The sequence below is a fragment of the Lampetra fluviatilis genome, chromosome 10 (genome assembly GCF_964198595.1).
Source record: "Lampetra fluviatilis chromosome 10, kcLamFluv1.1, whole genome shotgun sequence".
NCBI lineage: Eukaryota > Metazoa > Chordata > Hyperoartia > Petromyzontiformes > Petromyzontidae > Lampetra > Lampetra fluviatilis.
Window position 1 is genome coordinate 11,453,821 of NC_136284.1, and position 21,952 is coordinate 11,475,772.

The window sequence follows — 21,952 nt, forward strand, 5'->3', positions numbered from 1 at the left end:
CACCAAAATAGATACCTTTTGCAAGGCATCAAGTAAGCAATAACCACACAATTGGGTAAAAACATGTAAACAAACATGCTCTGATAACATATAGAGCATTGTCTGTTAAACTGATTGGCCTATACCAGAGACAGCCTTCTTCATGGCTTTGTCTCACCAGTCTTAGACCAGAGAACACCAAGAGGCAAACAGTATAAAGACAATGCAAGTATGAGAACAATTATAGGTCAGGCCGAGCAGTTATATTTATGAGATATTTTTTCCAGTATCCCGTTTAATTCTGGCAAAAAGGTCCCATAGCAATGTTTTAATCTGTTCACAATCCTGCTGCGGAGTGTCCTTGAGTCTCAATTTGTGGTAAATTATTTGCGCATAAGTTAAAAGCTAATTTTTTTTGGCTTACCTGGTTATTTTTGTCCTGAAAGTCAGCATCAGGCCATCAGCAAATTGGAGTGCAGGGTGCAAAATCAACATGAAAAGGTTACAATTCTAGCAGTTTGGTGTTACATTTTTGAGTGAAGATTTAAGCAATTACAGTAAACGATAGCAAAAATCATACAAATGAATTAATCGATCAACAATACTTGAATTATTAAAGTTATAAGTTGGTGAAATTAATATTTAAGTCACAATGTGGTTAATGTGGATTAATTCAATTTGTTACAATAAATGTGGAAAGCCACAAATTAACACGAGGCAAAATGTATTTAAATTAAGACATGCCCTGCAAACTGTTGGCAGCTTTTTCCTCTTTTTCACTAAAACAACAGCTATAAACAAAAAGCTGCACTGTGCATGGCCATTAGCTAAGGTGCTTGTGAAGATAAGGAAAGACCAGCACTTCGTTAATCCACTTGCCAAACATTGCAATGCCTGGTATATCATTCTCCTTCCAGTGCCAAAATAACCCCCTTTACAGCTGAACATAGGGACCTTTTTCAACCCCGCTTGGGGTTTAAGTTAATTTTCTAAAAAAAAAAAAAGCTCATTACTCAGCACGTCACATGGTAACCTCCGATCAACAAGCAACAAAGATATATATGCCCTACATGTGAATAACAATTAATGTTTTCATCCGCTGCACCAGGTCATTATTGCATAAATGGGTGGCGATGTGTTGAATGGAGAAGGCCATCTGTAGACTGGGTTCGATGGTGTTTGTTGAGTAGGCACCTCCTTCTGGGTGATGCCCATGCGATCTCTCCAGTGGATGAGCACAAAGTCAACCTTCTCTTTGGCAAACTTCTCCACCCCCTTGGCAGCCTTTCCTGCAATCCGTTGCCACTCTGGAACTTTGCTCATCTTCAAGAATTGGTCCTAAGACGTTAAAGAAAAAGTTCAGATGTCATCACCACCACCAATGCCACTTTTAGATTGTATCTCTGTTTTGCAATGGTTGAGCATACAGTACAAGACTTGATTCAACATCGGACACATTTGCCACTTACTGAAGCGATTTTCAGGTTGTCCCTGACATTCATTCTGTCGATGTCTTTGTCTGGAACTTTTTCTTCCGAGTCGAGGCATGCCATCAAACCAGACGGCTGAAAAGAATGAAAGGACATAATCATCTGCGACAAAGCAATAACATCTGTCACGTGAGAACTGCTGAAAATAAACTCATAGTATACTCACCAGTATTCGTTTCATCAAGTTTAAAGAAGTAGGGTTGCCCGACGTCCAAAGAGCAACTAGGTGTCTGCTCAACTGCCTTTAAACAGGAATGTAAAAGGCAGCACGAATTAAAGCAAGTTCATGTAATATGTAAAGCATAACACCAAACTTATGGCATTTGACAATAATTAGACGTAATTCGTATACAATTTTTTACAAACACACCAAACACACAAAAACACAGTGTCACGTTACGTGAATGACCACGACATTTTTGTAACCATAAGCAGGAGTGTGTAACTTACCTAATACTGTTCAGACAGGAAAAACAAAAACAAAAATAGAAAGTTGCATTCTGGATCGTTTGCAAGCAAAAAAACATGGGAGAAAAATCGGTATATGCGTGAAGCGCTGCTGAAGGCAGGCGGAGAGGAGCGCCTAACGCACCTGTTGGTGAGAAGTCTCTGGTCTGTGCTGATGGTGAACATGGCGGTGTGTAGGTGACGTGGCAAGGCCCCTTCGCTGAGCGCCAGGTCCTGCATCTTTGTGGCAATTTCTTCATCACCCTCCTACAGAATAATGCCAGATGGGGGAAGTTAATGCTTACGATGCTCACTGGAATGAGTGATTTAAAAAAAAAAAACCCACACACGTTGCACTTGTAAACTAATTTTACAGTGGAAAAAGCAGCAGAGATTTTCTCAAGTATTTTGTGTTTTTTTAGGCATGCGATTATGAAGTGCTAGTTTAGAGTGGTTCGTTATATTAATACATTTTCTTCAAAGTGTCTGTGGTTACATACTTCAGAAAAGGACATAGATTTAGTGTTGCAAACCGAATCTCACCTCAATTATGGCTTTCATCACCAGCCCAGTCCCCTTCACTATGGCCATAGACGGATGCTGTCAGTCCATAGATATATATTGCCACAAGAACACAAGTCAAACGATAATTAGTTTTCTTCACACTTAAGCTATCCAGTCCTTTTTCATGACATTCTATACCAGTGAGCAAAATGAAAAATTAGGAAACATAGGATCTGAGGTGTTTGAAAAATAACATTTATACGAGCATCAACTTCCCAAGCTGCATAACCCCACTGTTTATAATCCATTATTTAAAACCTTTCGGTGGAAACACTAAGCATATGATGGTGGGGGGCCCTGTGTCACCTGGAAGAGCCTAAATAGGGTGCGGCCCATATCTGCTACCATCTCCAGCAGCAGGTCAAACTGCTGGCCGTCTGTGGTCTCGCTGTAGGGCGCGCACAGCGCAAACGTCAAGAAGTCCAGCAGGGAGCTGATCACCAGCGCTCCTGTGCCGTGCCCCTTTGAATGACAGACACGACAAAGATTGATTAAAGCTAGGTTGTGGCCTTTTGCGTTTTTCTCACACAACTTACCTTAGTACAAGATTGAAAACGCATTTGATTAGAACTGCTTTTTGTGTTTATTTGTTGTTCTTCCCCCCCCACACCTACCGATTAGCATGGTTGGCTAGCACGTTCGGTGCAAAAAAAGTTCAACATATATAAGTACGTATTATAAGTAGGATGCCTGGTACAAAGGTGTTAAGAATGCACAATGAAGAAATAAGCAAATTTATGCAGAGTGCACACATACAAGTTCAAAATAAATAAGACTGCTAGTTTCTTGGTTCATTTATTAGTATATTGTTTTCAGATTTCCTATCCCAAGGCAGCAGCTGGTCAGCAAATGCACTTAAAAGAATACTAGATGGGATAGGTTCAACATCTTTGGCATGACCTGGAAAGAGATAAATGAGAGGAGCACATCTGCAACGTCTCACAAAACATGGCTAGGGAAAGAAAAGCATAACCCGCTGATTCAGGCAAAATCAAAACAAAGGCAGGATTTTCTGGATTATGTGCATCATTCGCATCACTGCTGTTGTGGATGTGCATACGTCTGTTGATTTAAAGACAAACTTTAGCGCAGTAACTAAAGAACACACTCTTTGGCCAGAAATCTGAGAAAAATTATCCAAGTACTCTTGTTTAATTGAACGCTGAATAAATATGTCGAGCTACGATGAACGAGGTTTTTATAATGAACTGTACAGTGGTCAATAACTTTCACATGAACCAGTGTGCTGCTTTATTATAAGTGAGCGTAAGGGCAATCTTGGTTGTGCCTACCACGTGTGTGTTGAATTTCTCCAATAGGCTCTCGAGAAACTTTTTGGAGGAGAGGAGGGAACACTTGTTCATTTGCTCCTGCCGGAGGTCATAATCATCGTGCATGGGCTGCAAAAACACACACACACCCAGATTCCAATTTTGATTTGTGCTCTCGACTGTAGAGTGTTCAACTAAAACGGTTCAACAGAATGGACTGATATATTCCTACAAAAGCTATTACCGAATCATAACCACAACTAAAATGTATCATGTAGTTCATTCAAATGAATTTACAATTAATGTACACCCAACGGAACAATTATGACCATCATATAAACATAGGTTATGTCATGGATCAGCAAATTTGTCTAAATAGTAATGCAGGGAATTTAGCATCGTCTTTTCAGACAATATATTGATTCCATCAACCAACATGTTACTTACACACATGAGGGCGCACAGCATATCAATGGCTGCATGAGTCACACCATCACAGTTTTTCTTGAGGGCCCTCACCACTTTGACGCCCAACTTTTCACGGAACCTGCGAAAGAACAGCAAGGCCGGCCTCAGTCTCTCAATGATACCAAGGGTCTGGGTCCATGGTCGGCGGAATGCTAATTTTAATTTGGCCCTGGAAAAAAAATTTGCCCATGGCTCCACTACCAAGAGTGAACGGAGCAAATTGCCAATGCGTGCATTTGGCTGCTTGGTAAAAAAAATAATTTGGCCCAAAACAGTTTCCCCTGACTAATAAACCAAAACAATGGAAGCTATTTTCGGTATGCAGGGATGCAGAAAGAAGTAAAGGATACACAATTTTGTGGTGGGGTGGAAAATTATCAAGTAGGATATAAAAGGGTGTTGTGTTTGATTTCCTTTCCTGTGATAATAAATATTTTCTTTCTACGCGACTTTACCGAAATAACCTGCAGTCACGAAAGCTTCAAATCAAGTTTATAATAAATAAAAGTTAAACAAAGCAGCTTCATGTCAGCAGTGCACCATGAAGGTAGAGACACGGCACAATGAAACAAGAACTAATCAAAATAGACGCATGCCTATAGATACAATTGCTTGGCCACTTAGAATGCAACCTATGAACGCAAATGTATTTGTTACTTAAACAAAAACAACAAGAACCCCTTTAGTAATAATGTCTGAGGACAGGCTAAAAACATTACCACCATTCCTAACATTTGTTCAGTTAAACATCTCATGAACACTGTTAACAACAAAAGATGCTGTACATGAAGCTGTTCTTTGTACTAGAAATGAATACCCAAAATGTAGCCAATTTCATAACTCTCAATATATGAATAGCATTTCTTATTTTCCTCCAGTAAAAGCCTAGCTAGCTGTATTTTGCAAGACCAAAGTGAGAAATAATAAAACAATTCAAGGCAGCCTTCTGCCACACCCAAAGGTGCAATGCATGCAACCAGATGTGCAGTGGATACACGTGCTCAGTAGGTGGCGCGTGATGTAGAGCTGCGTGGATTGTAACTCCCAAACCAGCAGCTCAGTCTTGTCCACTCCCTGTTCCTTCGTTTTTGTGTTTTTAATTGAAGCTAGGATTATAGGGTTGTTAGCAATTTATTCAATTGATTTGCATTAACGGTGCAGCTGGCTGGACCATTCACCTTGGCCCAGGGCTCTGCTGAACAGGGATTTTAATATGACCCACATAATCCATTATTTATATTTTCTGTGTAAACAAAGAACGTGTGCATATGTGTACGTGGCTAATATTTATGTTATCTGCCCACAAGTGCTAACTTGGCAGTCACTGGCTAAAGCCCCATTAAATCAGCTTCACCTTTCAGTAGTAGCTAAGTAGCTCGACCGAGCTGCGATTATTTTGTTTTATGTTTGCTGCTGCAGCACTTCATTACTTTGGAAGCTGCGTAAACGCCATGAAGCCGGCCTTGGAAGCGACAAGTCGGCGAATGGCCTGGAACTGGCTCTCCAACTCTGGGTTGGTGGCCATCTGGTCTCCCTCATGTGTCAGCAGGGCTGTGATGGCCCCGTTTATCAGCTTCTCCTTATTCTCCGCAAAGAAGCTCTGAAAGCCAGCAAACAGATTATAATGTAAAGGTGCAACCCTCCAAGTGCCCACTCACACGACTGCTGGATGAAGGGCTTCCACGAGAGGGAACTCTTTTGAGCCACTCTTCCATGCTAGCCATGTATTTTGGAAGAGTTAAGAGTACCCCATTTACTCCACCACATGCAACCTGCCCACAATCTGTCCTGTGCCCATTTCTAAAGATGGGTGGACAGATGTGAGAGAATTTAAGAAACTTACCCATAATTACAACTGCCGTGCCAGCAGATCAATTCTGTAACCTCTGGATTGTCCAGTGTGTTAACCATTATATCACACCAACATCCCATTATACTGTATATTGCATGTGGAATAAATACATAAATGGAAGGAGTATTCATGCTATTGCAGTCAAAGGCCCCTCTCTTACTCTCTGAAGCTAGAGGAAACCTGTGATCTTCAACAAAAGCCAAAATGCTTTTCAGATGTCAGTGTACATCGACATTCACCCACCACACGTGATTTCAATCATTAAACACCACCACATGCATTTCACTGGTGGCAGACATTGTGAAAGGTGGGCAAAGAAACTTGCCCTTGGTATTAATTTATTTAGTTGAGACCGCTGAGGTGCACTAAGCCTATAATTTTTAATAAAGGCCAGACTGGTGAATAGGTGAGTGTAAACCAAAAACTTTACTCCCATCACCACCAATTTTCCACATTCATGTGTCAGTTTTACTAGTCATGACAGAATCAACGGTGCGGAAGAACCTTGTCCGTGGTTTTAATCGCTTTCTCTGTGATTGTATTTGGTGCCCGTGGAGGTAGGGCTGTAGAATCGCTAAAAAACACAACCCATAGCTTTGTCCATCAGTCTGCAATGAGGACAACTGGTCGTTTTTGGCACTGCACCTTCTATTGACTGATTGTAGCCTGACGGGACAGTGCTTTCATTATGAGACATATGCACAAGAGTGCATTCGGGTTGAATTGAATGCAATGGACAAAATGAAGCAAATTTTGTTACATAAATTACAAGTCAAAATGGTAAATTATATAACTTGAATTGCACTCTTAAAGGGTCTGAATAATTGAATGAAATCCACAAATGACTACCCAAAAGACAATTTCTTAAATGGTATTTAAAAATAAAATTACACATTCTATTTAGCCGTTCAGTTTAAATGTATATCACAGATTGGAGGTGAGGAAACCACTAACTGTTAATTAAGTGAATAACTTATTAATAATGCCAATTTTATTTCACACATACTTTCGTGGTTCGCTTACAATTAACATTAGTCATGCATTCCTGCATCTGCTAAATTAGTCAACACAGCCAAAACCCACTCAACTGGCTACACAATCCAGAGAGAAAGGTTCTGAACATATAATTACAGAGGACATTCACATTGTACATGGGCAATCGTATAAATATTGTTAATACAAAAAAATAAAGACTAACGAGTTTTCTTACATCTTGTGTAACTGCATGAAGAAGACCACTGTAGGAAACATTGGCATTGAACCTATAGACAGCATCAGCAAAGTTTCCATCTGTAAAGAAGACAAAATCATGGCGCTTATTATGCACACTTTAAAGTGTTGCATTTCACAGAAAAAAGACGAGACAAATTCTAAGCACAACAGCCTGACATTAATGCTGTTTCCATAAAAGCACATTATAAATTTACTAAGGGATATCACTGATCAGTGTATATAGTGTAGACGAGCAAGACCTCCCTACTTCAAATAGGTTTGACATTGAAGAGAGACGCGACAGACCAGTGCATTAAGTTTCCATTCAGTATTTAAATGCATGCAATGGGCTGTGGAGTGCATAAACCAATACACTGTACCAACTAAAGCACTTCCTTTACAAATCAATGGCTGTGGACAAAGGCAAGGCGGCGCCTACAAAATGAAATACTCTGCTAATCAAGAGCACCACAAATAGATTTCTTTGTAGTGAATACATATTGCAGTGTTTTAAGCACCTACTAGCAAACACAATTTGAATCCTACCATATGTCCGAAGTGATGAGAATCTTAAATGTATAAGCTGAATCTCACCGAAACATAAATGTAAATATTGTAGGTTTATGCACGTATATATCGACTCTGTATCAAACTCGCAAGCAAATTCACATTGTATTATCAGCTCTATTACTCTTCTGAGAGGGATCCTTCACCTGAAGGTACGCAAGTGATATTTTAACTCATCTATACCTGTGAACAGTGGTCAAAATAAAACTACCATCCCGTGCAAGCGTGCCTTGCACACAGTTGAGCTGGGGACAGGCCAGGCTCAACAGATATAAAATTCATGGTCAGAATCAGAATCTGTATTTAGACTGGATGAGGAATCCGATGAGCTATGAAGCTATTTTTCACAGACGTCCAATATGGGCAGGTCAGCAAGTTACAACAGCAAACAATACAAAAAAACGATAGGAGTGCAAAATAGAGAACATGGAAAGCAAGTCACCAAATATAAATAGATAGCAAATTAATTAATTATAGAAGGCAGCAAAAACAACAACAAAACGGTCCCAGACCACACCACTGGACACCTGTGAAAAAGAGCTTCTCATAAGCTCATCACATTTCTCCAGGATAAATCAAGATTCAATTCTTGCCGCGGAGATACTGATACAACTCGGTGTAACTCGATCGCGCGCGAGCGCACGCACTCACTTGGCGGCGAGGCGAGGAAGCGCAGGTGCGTGCTCTCCACCTCCTCGTCCACAGGCGTGCTCATAAGACCCCAGCGCTGACCGCGCTCCGTCAGCCGCATCTTCACGCACACGTCGCGGTTCCCAGACGCACGCACGCCGTCCAGCATGCTGGCAAGCAGCGAGTCCCTGTGTGACGGGCACAGCGGGGCGAAAGGTCAAGGAGCGTGTCACGTTGACACATTGTTACACGTTGGTGTGTATGACGTGTGTATTTTGATGTAAGTGTAGGGGTAACCAGGTGGATCAGAAGGCAAGGTCACCGAGTCAGCATCACTCAGTTCTAATCCTAGCAGCCACCTCTGATTTAACTGGGTTACTCAAGTGTAGTATATGTTGATTATCTCAATAACTGCACACAAAAAAATTACCGAATGTCAATGTTTTTCATTTCATTTGGGGAAAAAAAGTCAGGTTTGAGAAATAAAAATGTCGGACTGACTACCATGAAATTTCTCAATGACAGTGCATGCAAAATTGCGCAGGATTTAATTCACCGCTATGCAAATGCAGGTCCAGTATTATAACCAGTGGTAGCCAGAATAGTTTTAGATTTTTTTTTTGCAAATACATCTCATTATTCTGTACAATCCACAGCAGGGAAAGGATACGTTGTTAACTCGAAGAATCACGAAGACATGAAAACTACATAAAACTCTACCTTTCTGTTGAAGCGTATCTCCTAATTTGTCCCTTGATATATTCAATGGTGAAGAGCTGAGGGTTTTCGGTATCACTCACCAGGCAGAACACCTGAGAAAGTTCATTGCAGACAGCGAATTACAGTGACAAGGGAGGAACTACGACTGTGATAAATAGGTTTCACAATTTAACACAAATCTGGCTGTCGCATGATGAAGCTAGTTGTAATTACTGGCGAAACTTCGTACTCAGATTGTAAATGTTGTGGCGTTGCTTTACAACACCGGTATTCTGTACTTGTAACGAATTGACATTCTGTTTAAGTGACGACGCATTTATTTCATTACGTGATCCAACCCAAAAAAAACCTGTATTATGGAGGTTTCACAATGACAAACCGAAAAAGTACATGACTACGCTGAGGAAATGTTGATGCCACGAATGACAACATGTGTCTTCAATAGACTGTGACTGATTGTACCTCGTCAATGTAAAAAAATACGCCCTATGAATTTAAAATAATCTTTAAAACCACTCGTGCTGAGAACTTGAATTTCTTATCGACGTTGAGTGACACATAAAATGGGTACAATAAAATTAAAAAACAAGTACGAGAGGTTTAAAATCAAATAGTGATATTCATATCTAAAACATAAGCATAAATGCATCTGAATTGTGTTAATTTTAAACTGCACAGATCACTGGTGGGTATTAAATTTGACTGGATATATCAACCTGTGGGGCACACACCCCCTTGCCTTTCAAATGGGGGCGGGGGGCGGAGAGGTGTAAGGATAGATACTGTGCAGGAGACGACAAAAATACACTCATACACAACATGAAATTAATTACTTTTTAACGACATTGACTAGTGGCGTGAACGTGTGATTTATGTTTTATTGCAACCTTAGTTTTGGAGCTGGGGATGGGGGAAGGGTACATGGGGACCATTTGTCTTGATTAGGGGGCCGCCAAACCAGAATGGTTGAGATTCACCGATCTACAAGGTAGGGGAACCCACCTCGGCAAGAGGCTTGACATTGACGATGCTGTAGGTGTCAGGATCACGCTCCACCACGCAGCTCTCCGTAAGCGCAAGGATCCTTCTTTGTGGCTCCTAACATTGCAGAAGGACTGTGTTACACTGCTTGCTCATTGTTACTTGGGATAATCAAACATCTTTTAGTCAAAGACCAGAGTAAAATTGTACATCATTTATTCTTTACAGTTTAGTCAGTTTAGATTTCCTGACAATTGTTGGAGGAAGAGAGGCCTTCAACTAAACGTTTTAAGGATATGAAACAAAAGCAATAAGCACTAGTTTGCTTGAACAACTGCATGCAAAAAAACCACATCACATCTGTCTCCTACAAAGGTATACAAATACTGTGCCTAAGGAGGAAGTGGCGGCTTGATGCAACAACAAAAATCTGCTGATTCTATGGATCTCTAGCTATGTTTACACTTACAACACATTCAGGGAATCAAGCGTGATAATGCATCACTTACGATTCATGGAAATGATAACAAAAAGTATATACTTATATTTGAGCGACTGGAGAAAACTAAACTGTATAGACAGAAAAATAATAACACGAGATGAACAAAAATAAAAAAACATTATGGATTTAGACACCGTCATGCAACAATTCATCTAATCACTGAGAGGATCAATCACTCATTACATGCTTCTACAGTGACTACTAGTCATCAGAGGGCTGCAACGTCTGTCAATCATTGCAACAAGTGCTGATGAGCAGCACAGCAAGTCACGTGCAGTCAGTGATTATGTGTTTTTTTATTAACACACCCGAAACCGTGGCTTACCGAATGCCGGTTTGTGAGCTTCTGCACGTTGAATTCGGCCAGGGAGGTGATGGCATCGTCGGTGCTGAACTTTCCCAGGCGGTTGTTTTGGAACTGCTCAAAGGTGATGGCATCCTTGCGGAGCCGCAGTGCGATGCCAATGTGGTTGGCGGCATGTTCGATGGCGCTTTTTATCAGCTCGTCCCTTTGTTCGGATGCAAAAAGATGCTGCCAAAAACAGACATCAAGGCAGCCTTCCATTTACAACCCGGGAAAATGCATTTGCTGCCCAAGTCATTTCCTTCTGCTGCAGCCATATAAAAAAAAAATACAGCAATGGCTATGTGTAAAAAATAAAAGCAAATATGAAGCCACTGTAAAGCAAATGCAGAAGGCAAGCAAATAGATGGAAGCAGTGAGGGGACTGAGTAAGAGAGGAATAGTAGACTCGAGTGCAAGAAGTGGGGGTGTGGCAGTCCACGGATTTAATAGTAATGTAAACAAATATACGACCATTATGATAGCCAAGCCCTGGAGTCCATAAATACATATTCGGTGAAGGATAAATGTCATTAGCATGTACTTAAAGGGAGGGAGGTTAACAATGCTGAAGGATGAAGAAGTTTGATACAAATAATGGGAATAACCCAAAAGCTGAATGTGTTATTGTCAGGCCTGTCACTTAAAATATATTGACAACTCAGACTGCTGTGTGCACAGGATTGAGGTCTCTTGAAATATAATACAAAAAACTAAAAATGTTAAATCATTAAAAAAAATGCTCCACAGCAGTAGGTGCAGCATGCTGGTTACAGGTCGATCCCCTTTAGAATTCCGTTTGTGCTTATGACGAACATGGATAGCACATCGTAATTTTCTCAATCCTCTGCATCTGTTTGTGTTGCGATGTTATCTTGACACATTTTGAGTGCGCAAATGCACGATCTGCCGGTGGAAAGGAATGCCATTGTGCTTTGCGGCGCGCTCACCAGTCGGCTGAATCCACCGGAGATGATAGCGAACCCCCCGGGGTAGTCTGAGACCTCTGTGAAGCCTTCGATGTCACGGTAATCGTAGGAGCACAGCACACGGTGCGTCACCGGGTCGATCTGGTCTACACCACCTGGCGTCACCTCCAGCACCACCAACTTGCGTATGTCGCTCCAGTGCTGTTTGTAACAGTTGTACCGCTGTGCCAGCAGAATGTTACAAGAAGATGACAGGATGGGGGTGCCCCATCAATAACCAATTGTTATAAAAACAGTAAACTAGCCACTTGTGTTAACGACCAAGCTTTAGCTCGAGCCTGAAACTGACCATCTTGTACGCCGCACCATTTCCAATACATGTTATAAAACTTGTCAATTTCATCTTGAATTTGGCATGCATGTTTTTTTTCCATGTTAATATACCTTGATTTATATCAATATGTAGTTTTAGCTGGCTTAATTGGTAAAACATATATTGTCGTGTATTTAAAACCAATAATCTATAAACCAAGTATTGCTGTACTGCCCAATACTGCCATAACATAGCCATGTTGCCCCCTGTGGCAATTGTTTGTGCATGGTGGTCACCCCTCCAAGGGCAATAATATTAAACATCAGCCACAGGAAAACATTTGACAATTTTGATAAATGAGCTTACAGCTTAGGCCACAAGTGGATGGCTAAAAGGACTGTACTACAAATTAAGATACCCTGCAGATTTGAACCATGAAAAACAGCAATAATGAAACGACTTTACAAGGAGTCTCCACCGTATTAAAACCACTTTGTTTCTTCTGGAGGTGACAGCTGTTAAGCCTAACAAATCATAGGTTTTAAAAAGAATAAATCAACGCAATGATTCCAACAACTCTGACTTAAACAAATTATTTGGTGATACTGGATTGGCAGTGGTGCACAAATAATAAAAAAACTGAACATATACTTCAACAACACTGCCTTAAACATATATAAGGCATGTTTCAGGCAATGACCCCTCTTAATTGCACATAAATGATGAATGTACCAGAAAGAAGGGCCATTTCTTTGAAGGCAGTGTCATTGGCACATGTTAAGTTATTTGTTAACGCTGTAAACAAAATCACCCGAAGCTTGCAGGATTTGCACGGAAAGATGCAGTAGACACAGTTCCATTACTTTAATGCGAAGTTCGCAACCAATCGGGCAACAGAAAAACGTCTACTGACTCACCCTTCCGACTATTTTACCCTCCGCAAACTCTGTCCGAAAACGCTGCAAGAAAAGAAGACAAATGTTAAATCTCACAATAAATTCTCCCTGGATTATGACAACACAAACGAGGAAATATACATCCGATTATGCTAAAAGGTGTGGAAGGCGTGTCAGGATTAATCCCCCTGAGGTTCAATTAACTGGCACAATTCAGGGTCATGAATACATTCAAGAAATTCTTATTTTCTATGAGTGTAGAAGGAACTCGTGAGGTAGGGCTAAGATTACTACAACATACAAAATATGAATCGTAAATTCATAATTCTTACACGTTTCATTTTTTTCTGCATTTATCATGAGTTTAACAATCGATATTAAAAGATGAATTAATGTATCATTATACCTCTGTTGTATAATGAAACCAAATCATTTTCAAAACCTCTAAAGAGTCGATTAAAATAAGTAATTATAATTTGCAACCTTTTGTCAATCTACTGCTGGATGAAGGCCTCTTGTCATGTTGGTCATGGAGGTCATTTGACCAAATTTCACAAAACTGGTCAACGCAGGTAGGTGAAGGGAATGCCCAGAATCGATTCAGATACCTCTCACCACTGATAAAAGCCTTGGCCAGAAATGAAACGCAGGTTGCTGGGTTTATAGTGTAAAATGCGCTAATCACTGTGCCACTGCTACTCAAGAGAGATTGTTAAGATGTTGAAGTAAAAACATTAAAAGATGGAAAAAATGTTTATGGAAAGTGATATTACAATAACGAAATCATTAATTTACATTGTGCAAGACTTAACAACAATGTACTTATCCTCATGAGTAGTACAGACAGATGAGCTTCAACATAAATATATTAGGTCAGTGCAACATTTCATTGAATCAATTTTAATGTATTGACTGCATGTTATAATGCAATAAATCAAATTAATTTTGCTTCAGAAGGTGCTGTTCGGGGAAAACAGGCAGAGAATAATGTTTAATGACTTGCCAAAACCAATGGACAATGAAGTGTTCTGCAAAATTAAAAGCCACACGAAATTACTTTTAAGGGTTAAGTTGAACCCAGATGTTAAATCGCATTATGAAGCGTAAAAATAGATGTACTTGGACTGCATTACATGTGCTTCTTTATTGCAATTTAGCATATGCATTACTTTTTACAACATACATTGTATATATTATTGAGTTGGTTATGCCTGCTGTGTATAGCATGTTAAAAGCACAGCAACTTACGAGGGCTTCAGTTAACAAGTCAGTCCGGTGCTCGCTGGAAAACTTGAGTGTCTCCGACTTCTTACCACTGCCTTTACGGAATGTAAGGTTAAACTCAGTACCCTGTCCCTTGCCAACAGGAGAGATGCTGCATATATCATTGTACGGCCACTGCAAAGATAAATGCACAACATCAAACTATAAACCCGGGCTTTTTACAAAAAATAATTTTATCCTACCAGGATAATACAGATGTATTAAGGTAGCCAATGGAAATGTCTAACTCTAATGTTATAGTGTCATGAGTACACAGTCTTCATCTCAATACCAAAGGGGCACATACATGGTAGCTTTATTCCAAGAACACGCTTACATTCAGCAGAACAATGCAACTATAATTAATGTTTCCGTGTTCAAATGGATCCTAGAAGCAATCAACCAAAGACATACATTCTGAAATAAAAAATGTACCAACTACAACGAAAGTAGAAAATTGTAATGTTATAGGTTGGCAGATTCACTTTCAAATTCATTCAATTTCAGAAAGTTCGACTTTCCAATTTGTTTAAAGCCATCTATGATCAACTCGCATTAAATTGCTCTCAACTTTTTGCCATTTAAATAACTTAGAGTTGTATGCCTGGTGGCAAATCCTAAGACTGACATGAATGAAGAGCATGAAAATGAAAAACTTGCCTGATTTGTGATTTCAAGTGTGGTTGGATTGTAGGTGGCGACTCCCAATGTCCCCACGGAGAGTACACGTTTGTACCTGAAAGAAGACGTCAGCTTAATGATATGAAGGAAAATTTGAAACAGATAGGAAAACTGCAGCTCATTAAAATAAAGTGGTGGAATAAGACTGTTTAAATACATATTTTTCCATGAATGTTAGCCACACTAACCGATGAACATGTGCAACTTTAATTTTTCCCTTCATTATTGTAGTTTGTTTTCATGAGTTTTGCCATGCTTAAGTTTGAGAAGTTCATGAACTTATTTTTAGAGTAATTCTATCATGCTATTGTGCTTATTAATGAAAAATAACATCACAAAAAGTATGCTGAACACACCAGCTAATAAACATACATTTAAAATAAAAAATCGGATAATAGATGCAAAGCATATTAGACAATATCTTATGGCAGTTACAATAAATAAAAAATCACCAGTTAAAAAACATATAAAGAAATCAATCTGTGACAATCCCACCATTGCAGCATACATGCATAATACAACTGTTTAACTGATACATAAGTTACTACTACCCATGTAAGCTCAATAATTTTACGTGCTACTGCCGCACTGAAATCCCTAAAGTCATAAAATATTAACAATAAAAAGCAGAGCAGCGGCACAAGCCTTCCTTGCTTATAGTTGCAGTGACTGCATGTTTACGCCACACAATGCAATAACATATGCAATGTCATCACGATCGAACATTCTCCATCCACTGCTGTGCAAATGTATGCTTGTACTGCAGATGTTGCTTTTGGTCGTGTGCAGCATAAATCCATGCCATGTGTCCAGACTGCATTTCTCTAATTCCCCTTTACTAAAAACAAGTATTATAAACATACCATGCTAGGACACCATTAATTATACAGTACTGGCTCATCATCACACCACCATCATCAATCAAATCTCAAAGCCCTGCTCATTAAAACAGTTTCAGGAATTTAAACAGTGACATCTTAATTTGGCACATGTCGTGCACTGGTTGTAATAGAGCACACACCACTTGCTTGGATGAATACATAATGAGTAAGCAACAACCAAGGAAAAAAGGTTCAATAGAATCAAAGCTTCATAAAGGTCATCACGTGTGATTATACATCCATTTATACAAGTGATTATGCCTCAAATCAAGATGTCAAATACTGCTTTAAGTTCCAAGCACAACATTAAAATTGGTAACATGGTAAGTGCAGCAATTGGTTTTTGAGAACTCTTTGATTGCCTCCAAAATAACAACCCCACACACGTCTTTAATATTAAGCAATGATTGTCCAAAAAAATATTCAGGTGCCTTGTGTTGGCTGGCGAGGTGGCTGTTATGGCAGATGTTAAGAAAGCACATGTGTTAGCAACTAGACAGTGATGTGTATAAACAAGCCTGTGGAATACTGCAGCATACCAATGTAACAGAATAATGCCTTTATTTTATAATAACGAACAGAATACCTGTATTTACCACTAAACTTACCCAATAATGTCAGTGTGTAACGCGCGTGACGTCAATCCACGTAGACAAGCCCCCCTCATTAATAATCATGAGCATGTGACGTAACTCTGCATGGAGAACCCCCACCCCTCATTAATAATCATGAGCAGGTGACGTCCTCCAAATGGACACCCCCCCCCCACCATTAATAATAATTAGCGGGTGACGTCACTCCACATGGGGGGGGGGGGGCAAAGCACCTCCTCCCCCCTCCTCAGTGTCAATTTATAACCCTCACTATAAAGGCAGAACCCTCACGTCACGCGATCTCCGTAACGCTATTGAGACATAGAAGTAAAAAGGACGTCACGATGAACAAGGGAATATCACCTTTAAATGAAATAAGTCTGTGTCACCACGCCCTTACTAATTGCACACACAGTCTATTCGCTTGCAAGTTTCAGATTTACTGCAATACACCCGTCCTTGGACGGGCAAAAGGCTAGTTTTATCAATAATAACCAATGGACAATATAGTACACTAACTATAAATAATTGGTATAGTTATACATCAATCTCACACTTGAATTCATTTCACAAGTATAAGGTAGTAAGACTCAATAAATAATACTTTATTGACCAGGAGTCCATCATAATAAAGGATAGAAATTATACGGTTAAATAACTCCAACAAAAATTGTTAATGTATTGCAGAGCACCACTGAGAAATCTTTCAAATTGTTTAAACTCCCTCATATTGCAAAAAAAATTGAGGCAGCACCATTCAGCCAAGCAAAGTGTGTGTTATCATATCACAATAAGAGCATCTTGCCCTTTCTTGCCAAGCAAGCACTAAGCACCGAGGTAACATATGGCTTAGTGACAAAACTATAAAAACACTCCTTTGGAAATGCATGTGGTGCCATCGATTTAATGATGCAAAATCGACTGAGTTAACAGTTTCAGACAAGGCCCATCGGGGTATTCCATTTACTAGTACAGTGCCGGAGAATGACATTTAAAATAATGACACAAGGAGTAAACACAAGGGAGTAAAATAACTCACAACACGAATAGCATTGAGTATATCCAGATACTCAGTTCATACATGGCAGTACTTTAATGGAAGGCTATCAATCCCTCGGACAACACATTGCGATTCTGAACCACGACTAATAATTTCAGATATGGTTTGTATACACAGGTATTATCACCATTACCTATTAAATTGTATCTACACGTTCAGCTCTTTCGACATTCCACTCCTGGATGAGGGCCTCCACAGTGTGGCTCATGGGGGTAATTTTATCACACTTCAGCACATTGGTCAGTGCAGGTTTAAAGCGAGCAGCATAAATGTCGGAGCATATTACATACAGTACAACATATTTTACTGCTGCCACCATTTAGCCACAGCTGCCTATGATAACTTAACGTGTGTGGTGGCCACCCATCCAAGCACTGTCCATGCGTGAACCTGCTTAGCTTTCGAGACCGACAAAACTGGGCACATTCTGGGTAATTTGGTAATATGTATTAGATTATATAGCATCCATTTATTCTGTACAATAGTAGTTGCATCTACAATAATTACAATTGAATCTATTAGCCGATGATGTAAAATGCGTGTGTGGTGGACATTGATAACAGGCCAAACATAATTGCTAGCATCCTTTAAGAATTTCTCACAGCATGTCTAATGGCAATGCTTCTAAATGAATGTCAGGCTAGCTGCCATGAGCTACACCATTCAGTCAATACCGGCAAGCATGCTTGTGTGGCATTTGAGTGCTTGAAATAATATGCAGCTATGTAACATAAAGTTCCTCCATTTATCTCCCTTAGATCATGGATGGCTCTCTATGCATATAGCACAAGTATCACTGTCAAAAATGCACACCTTAAAATTATGCAAACTGCAAGTATTTTTTGGCAATAAAATTACTTTCAAGTTGCAATGCACTGAAGTATATTTGTTTCAGCGATTCTAAACCCACTTTTACCAATACACAATCTATTGCGTAATGTTTTTATGACGTGACATTTCAACTGGTTATTTGCAACACCCGATGACACAATGAAAAATAATCTGTTGCAAAAACAGTTAAAAAAACAAAGATGTGCAGCTGGTCTGAGATGCAATGAGCACAACTGTTTCATCTATTCCTCGGTAGAGTCGTAGAAATCCCAATGATCTCTTAAATGTAGACCTTTGCCTCACAATCACGGATAGTTATAACCACGTGAACTACCATGTCACCTGCTAACACAATGACAACAAAGGAATGTGCATTACACTTAACGATGCCTTGAGACTGCAAATATATGGATATGTAACAGTAGGTAAAAAATAAAATATAAACTATTGTACTGGTTTAATATTAAGACGAGCCTTCTCCATGAAAGTAAGACTTTGAAATATGGTTTAAATTACACACTGAGAACGCACATTGCCATCTGGAATAGTTGGTGCCAGTTTGTTTATCACTTTCAGGAATGACAAAAAAAATCTATGAATACACACGTATAATATGGAAGTGAATATATACACATGCATAAAACAATTTCAATATAACCAAAAGAGTTTGCCTGACATTTATTTTTGCACGCTAAATTCACCTTTGTATATTGTATGCAACATAAAATGTCCCGCAATATAGAATTTAAAAAATCAGACTTACTTCCCCCGCCATGAATGCTTTGTTGTGAAAAAGCAGGCCACGTCCTTGTTATCCTTCAGCACATTCATTGTTCTTGTTTACTCCTGGTGGCGGAATCAAACAAACACAAACAATAGGTTTTAGGTCCAGCGTAAGAAAATATATTTCCATCATTGGACTGCCATGACAGCGTGACGCGAAGTAATTTCTGCGGAGCAGCTTTAAAGTGCCACGCACACCATTCTGGGCTTCAAAGTGATAACGAGCAGACTGCACTAACACGCATAGACCTACGCTTTTCTATTTAAATGTCACACAAGGCAGAAACTACAAAGCTCGTGCACATGCTGCCCACACTATTTATGAAATGGCAAAACTAAGCATTCTGATCACTGGTACAATCGAATAGTTTTTTTTTCATTTGGGCTGCATAGCACACCAATGTGCTTTCAGTTTTACCACGTGTTGTTCGGCATGTCCAACGTTTTACCCCACATGATATGGCCTTCTTCAGTTTCTTGTGCATATTCACCACGTGAAGACAAACTTCGGGCAACATGCTGAACAGTACGCTGCACAACTTTAAAACACATCAGAGTTTAAAAGTTGTATTTATATTATTTACCAACATTGCAGCCATTATTTAAAAGAGTTACCAAAATGAAACAATACATATAATTGCTGGACTCGGCAGTCAATCAAATGGCAAAGATGTATCCTTAGGTATAGCCAAGTGTGTGCTGGTATGAGATTCAAGAGCTGAGATAAAATAGTAAACACATGTTAAGAGTGCATGAGGAGCGATACCCACTTTACACTAAGCAATCCATTTATTAAAAATCAAGTCAGAGTCCACTGAATTATCTGTTGTCCATGAAGAATGAATAATCTGTTAGCCCTTGTCCATGATGAATGATTTAAACCTGTTAGCCCTTGAGTAATGATTCCGAATGAAAGTACTCAACTCACTCATAGGAAGCGTGTTCCTACAATCTTCATACTTCAATTGAATGTTTGAATTATATTTCGAAGTTTATCCATGATGTAATAACCTCCCAAAAACACTGCCAATGATTACAGCATTCATTTAAAACGTGATGTATACTGTACTTTCAAAAATTATGCAATCAAAAACATCATGGCAGGGAAGTATTTGAACTAAGGAAAACTATTTACAGCTCAAAATCCAGCAAAACTGCATGCAACCAGACCACGGCTGATTGTACCCTAAAAAAACATAAAAATATTATGGATTGCTTTCATTCACTATACTAACAATCTTATCTTACAACTAGACAAAGCTCGTGGAAAAGTAACTTCCAAGCAAAGCGCAAGCATAACACAAGGCAGTGGCTACGTGGTCAATGATTTGGTTCCTTTTTTTTATAATTCAGAAAACTTGAGTCCATCAATAAACTGAGAACCATGGAAATGGGTTTTAAGTTTGGCGTATTAATTTACCGATTTCATTCACAGCATCACTTCCACCATTGAGTGAAAAAACTGTTCACAACTTGTGACGACCTATTAATGACCACACATACACTATTACCACTACGTTTTATATGTATCATCACTATGTAGATCCTCATCACGAGACATAACCTTATCGAGATTTTACACACATAGCATCACAATTATGACGGATGCATTACTCTACATTACTCCAACAGCCACATCATTACATCGCAGTTAAATTGCATTACGAGACACATCATTGCTCAACATCATCACTACTGCAGAAGCATGACTATGACTTTCACGCTCAAGATAAGGGCCTCCTTACACCGTGTTGGTGGTCGTGAAGGTTGTTTGACCATACTTCACCACGCCGGGTGGATGAAGGTGGTGGGAAACGTACACGTGAGAGCACACATAGGTCAGTACAACAATAAATGCTTCTACACTACCACCTGGTGCCCACCACATATCACACATTCCTAACACATCACCATGTCACCAGGCCGTAATCATTTCCCAACTATCACTGCTGCTGACCCAATCACATCGTCGTCACACCGCGTATTACACACTTCCTATTATTGCATTAGAGACCTTAGGGGCAAGTGCTTGTGCTGTGACCAGCAACACGCCCGACCGCCTTTGTCTCCCCACCAATGCCAACATTAACACACAAACCACACAGGTACACGTTTCCGGCTGAGTTGACCTAGGGGGAGGCCCTGGACAGGTGCCAGGTGCAGGTTCCCCTTAACCCACCGAAACTACGTGGCCGAGAACCGAACGATCGCCGCACTATCGACATCCGCCATCGATCACCGAGCCTCAGCGACGCCAACCCAAGGCGCTCGTGCCAGGCTAGGTGCACAAGCGGGGTGGGGCTCGCAGCTGTTAACACGCCGCGTTCGCCCGTCTCCCGTCGTCTCTACCCCACGACGCTTCACCCTCGCTCGTAGCCTTTCAACACTCGCCCCGTAGCTTGGCGTGCACTCCCCATGTCGACACGCGTGCACCACTGCACTGTACATCTGCACGGATGCTGCAGTGGCGTCCGCCCGTGTGTTCGCCGCTCGTGTCTTTACCCCGTGCCCTCGTGTGTGTGTGCCGTGTGTCATTCTCCTCCCCCCCACCCGCCCCGCCAACAACAACATCCCACCGCAGTGTCTAATCACCGTGTCCTGCCACCGCGCGTGTCGCCCGTGTCTCCTCGCAGAGATGCGGCCACACACCTCCTCAAGACGAGGCCATGGCTTCCCCGAGCAGGAAGCGCCGCCGG

General features: G+C 40.3%; 1 protein-coding gene across 4 annotated transcripts in view; it reads right to left on the reverse strand.

The window, feature by feature from the left end:
- The window catches only part of DNAJC13 (DnaJ heat shock protein family (Hsp40) member C13), a 59,245-nt gene extending 37,293 nt beyond the window's left edge, over positions 1 to 21,952 (reverse strand). Inside the window, exons 1-21 of one of the 4 annotated variants that reach the window (XM_078860538.1) lie at positions 21,849 to 21,952; positions 19,237 to 19,319; positions 15,088 to 15,163; positions 14,413 to 14,562; positions 13,186 to 13,227; positions 11,977 to 12,177; positions 11,009 to 11,215; positions 10,203 to 10,298; positions 9,201 to 9,292; positions 8,502 to 8,668; positions 7,282 to 7,361; positions 5,650 to 5,819; positions 4,199 to 4,298; positions 3,773 to 3,880; positions 2,787 to 2,942; positions 2,460 to 2,516; positions 2,062 to 2,183; positions 1,636 to 1,711; positions 1,449 to 1,544; positions 1,174 to 1,317; positions 404 to 418 (exon numbers count right to left, since the gene is read on the reverse strand). In XM_078860538.1, the coding sequence (XP_078716664.1) occupies positions 404 to 418; positions 1,174 to 1,317; positions 1,449 to 1,544; positions 1,636 to 1,711; positions 2,062 to 2,183; positions 2,460 to 2,516; positions 2,787 to 2,942; positions 3,773 to 3,880; positions 4,199 to 4,298; positions 5,650 to 5,819; positions 7,282 to 7,361; positions 8,502 to 8,668; positions 9,201 to 9,292; positions 10,203 to 10,298; positions 11,009 to 11,215; positions 11,977 to 12,177; positions 13,186 to 13,227; positions 14,413 to 14,562; positions 15,088 to 15,163; positions 19,237 to 19,304 (2,223 nt within the window). In that variant the 5' untranslated portion in view covers positions 19,305 to 19,319; positions 21,849 to 21,952. Of the gene's footprint in view, positions 1 to 403; positions 419 to 1,173; positions 1,318 to 1,448; positions 1,545 to 1,635; positions 1,712 to 2,061; positions 2,184 to 2,459; positions 2,517 to 2,786; positions 2,943 to 3,772; positions 3,881 to 4,198; positions 4,299 to 5,649; positions 5,820 to 7,281; positions 7,362 to 8,501; positions 8,669 to 9,200; positions 9,293 to 10,202; positions 10,299 to 11,008; positions 11,216 to 11,976; positions 12,178 to 13,185; positions 13,228 to 14,412; positions 14,563 to 15,087; positions 15,164 to 19,236; positions 19,320 to 21,832 lie in introns of all 4 variants that reach the window. The other 3 variants (XM_078860541.1, XM_078860539.1, XM_078860542.1) reach the window with 3 other exon arrangements.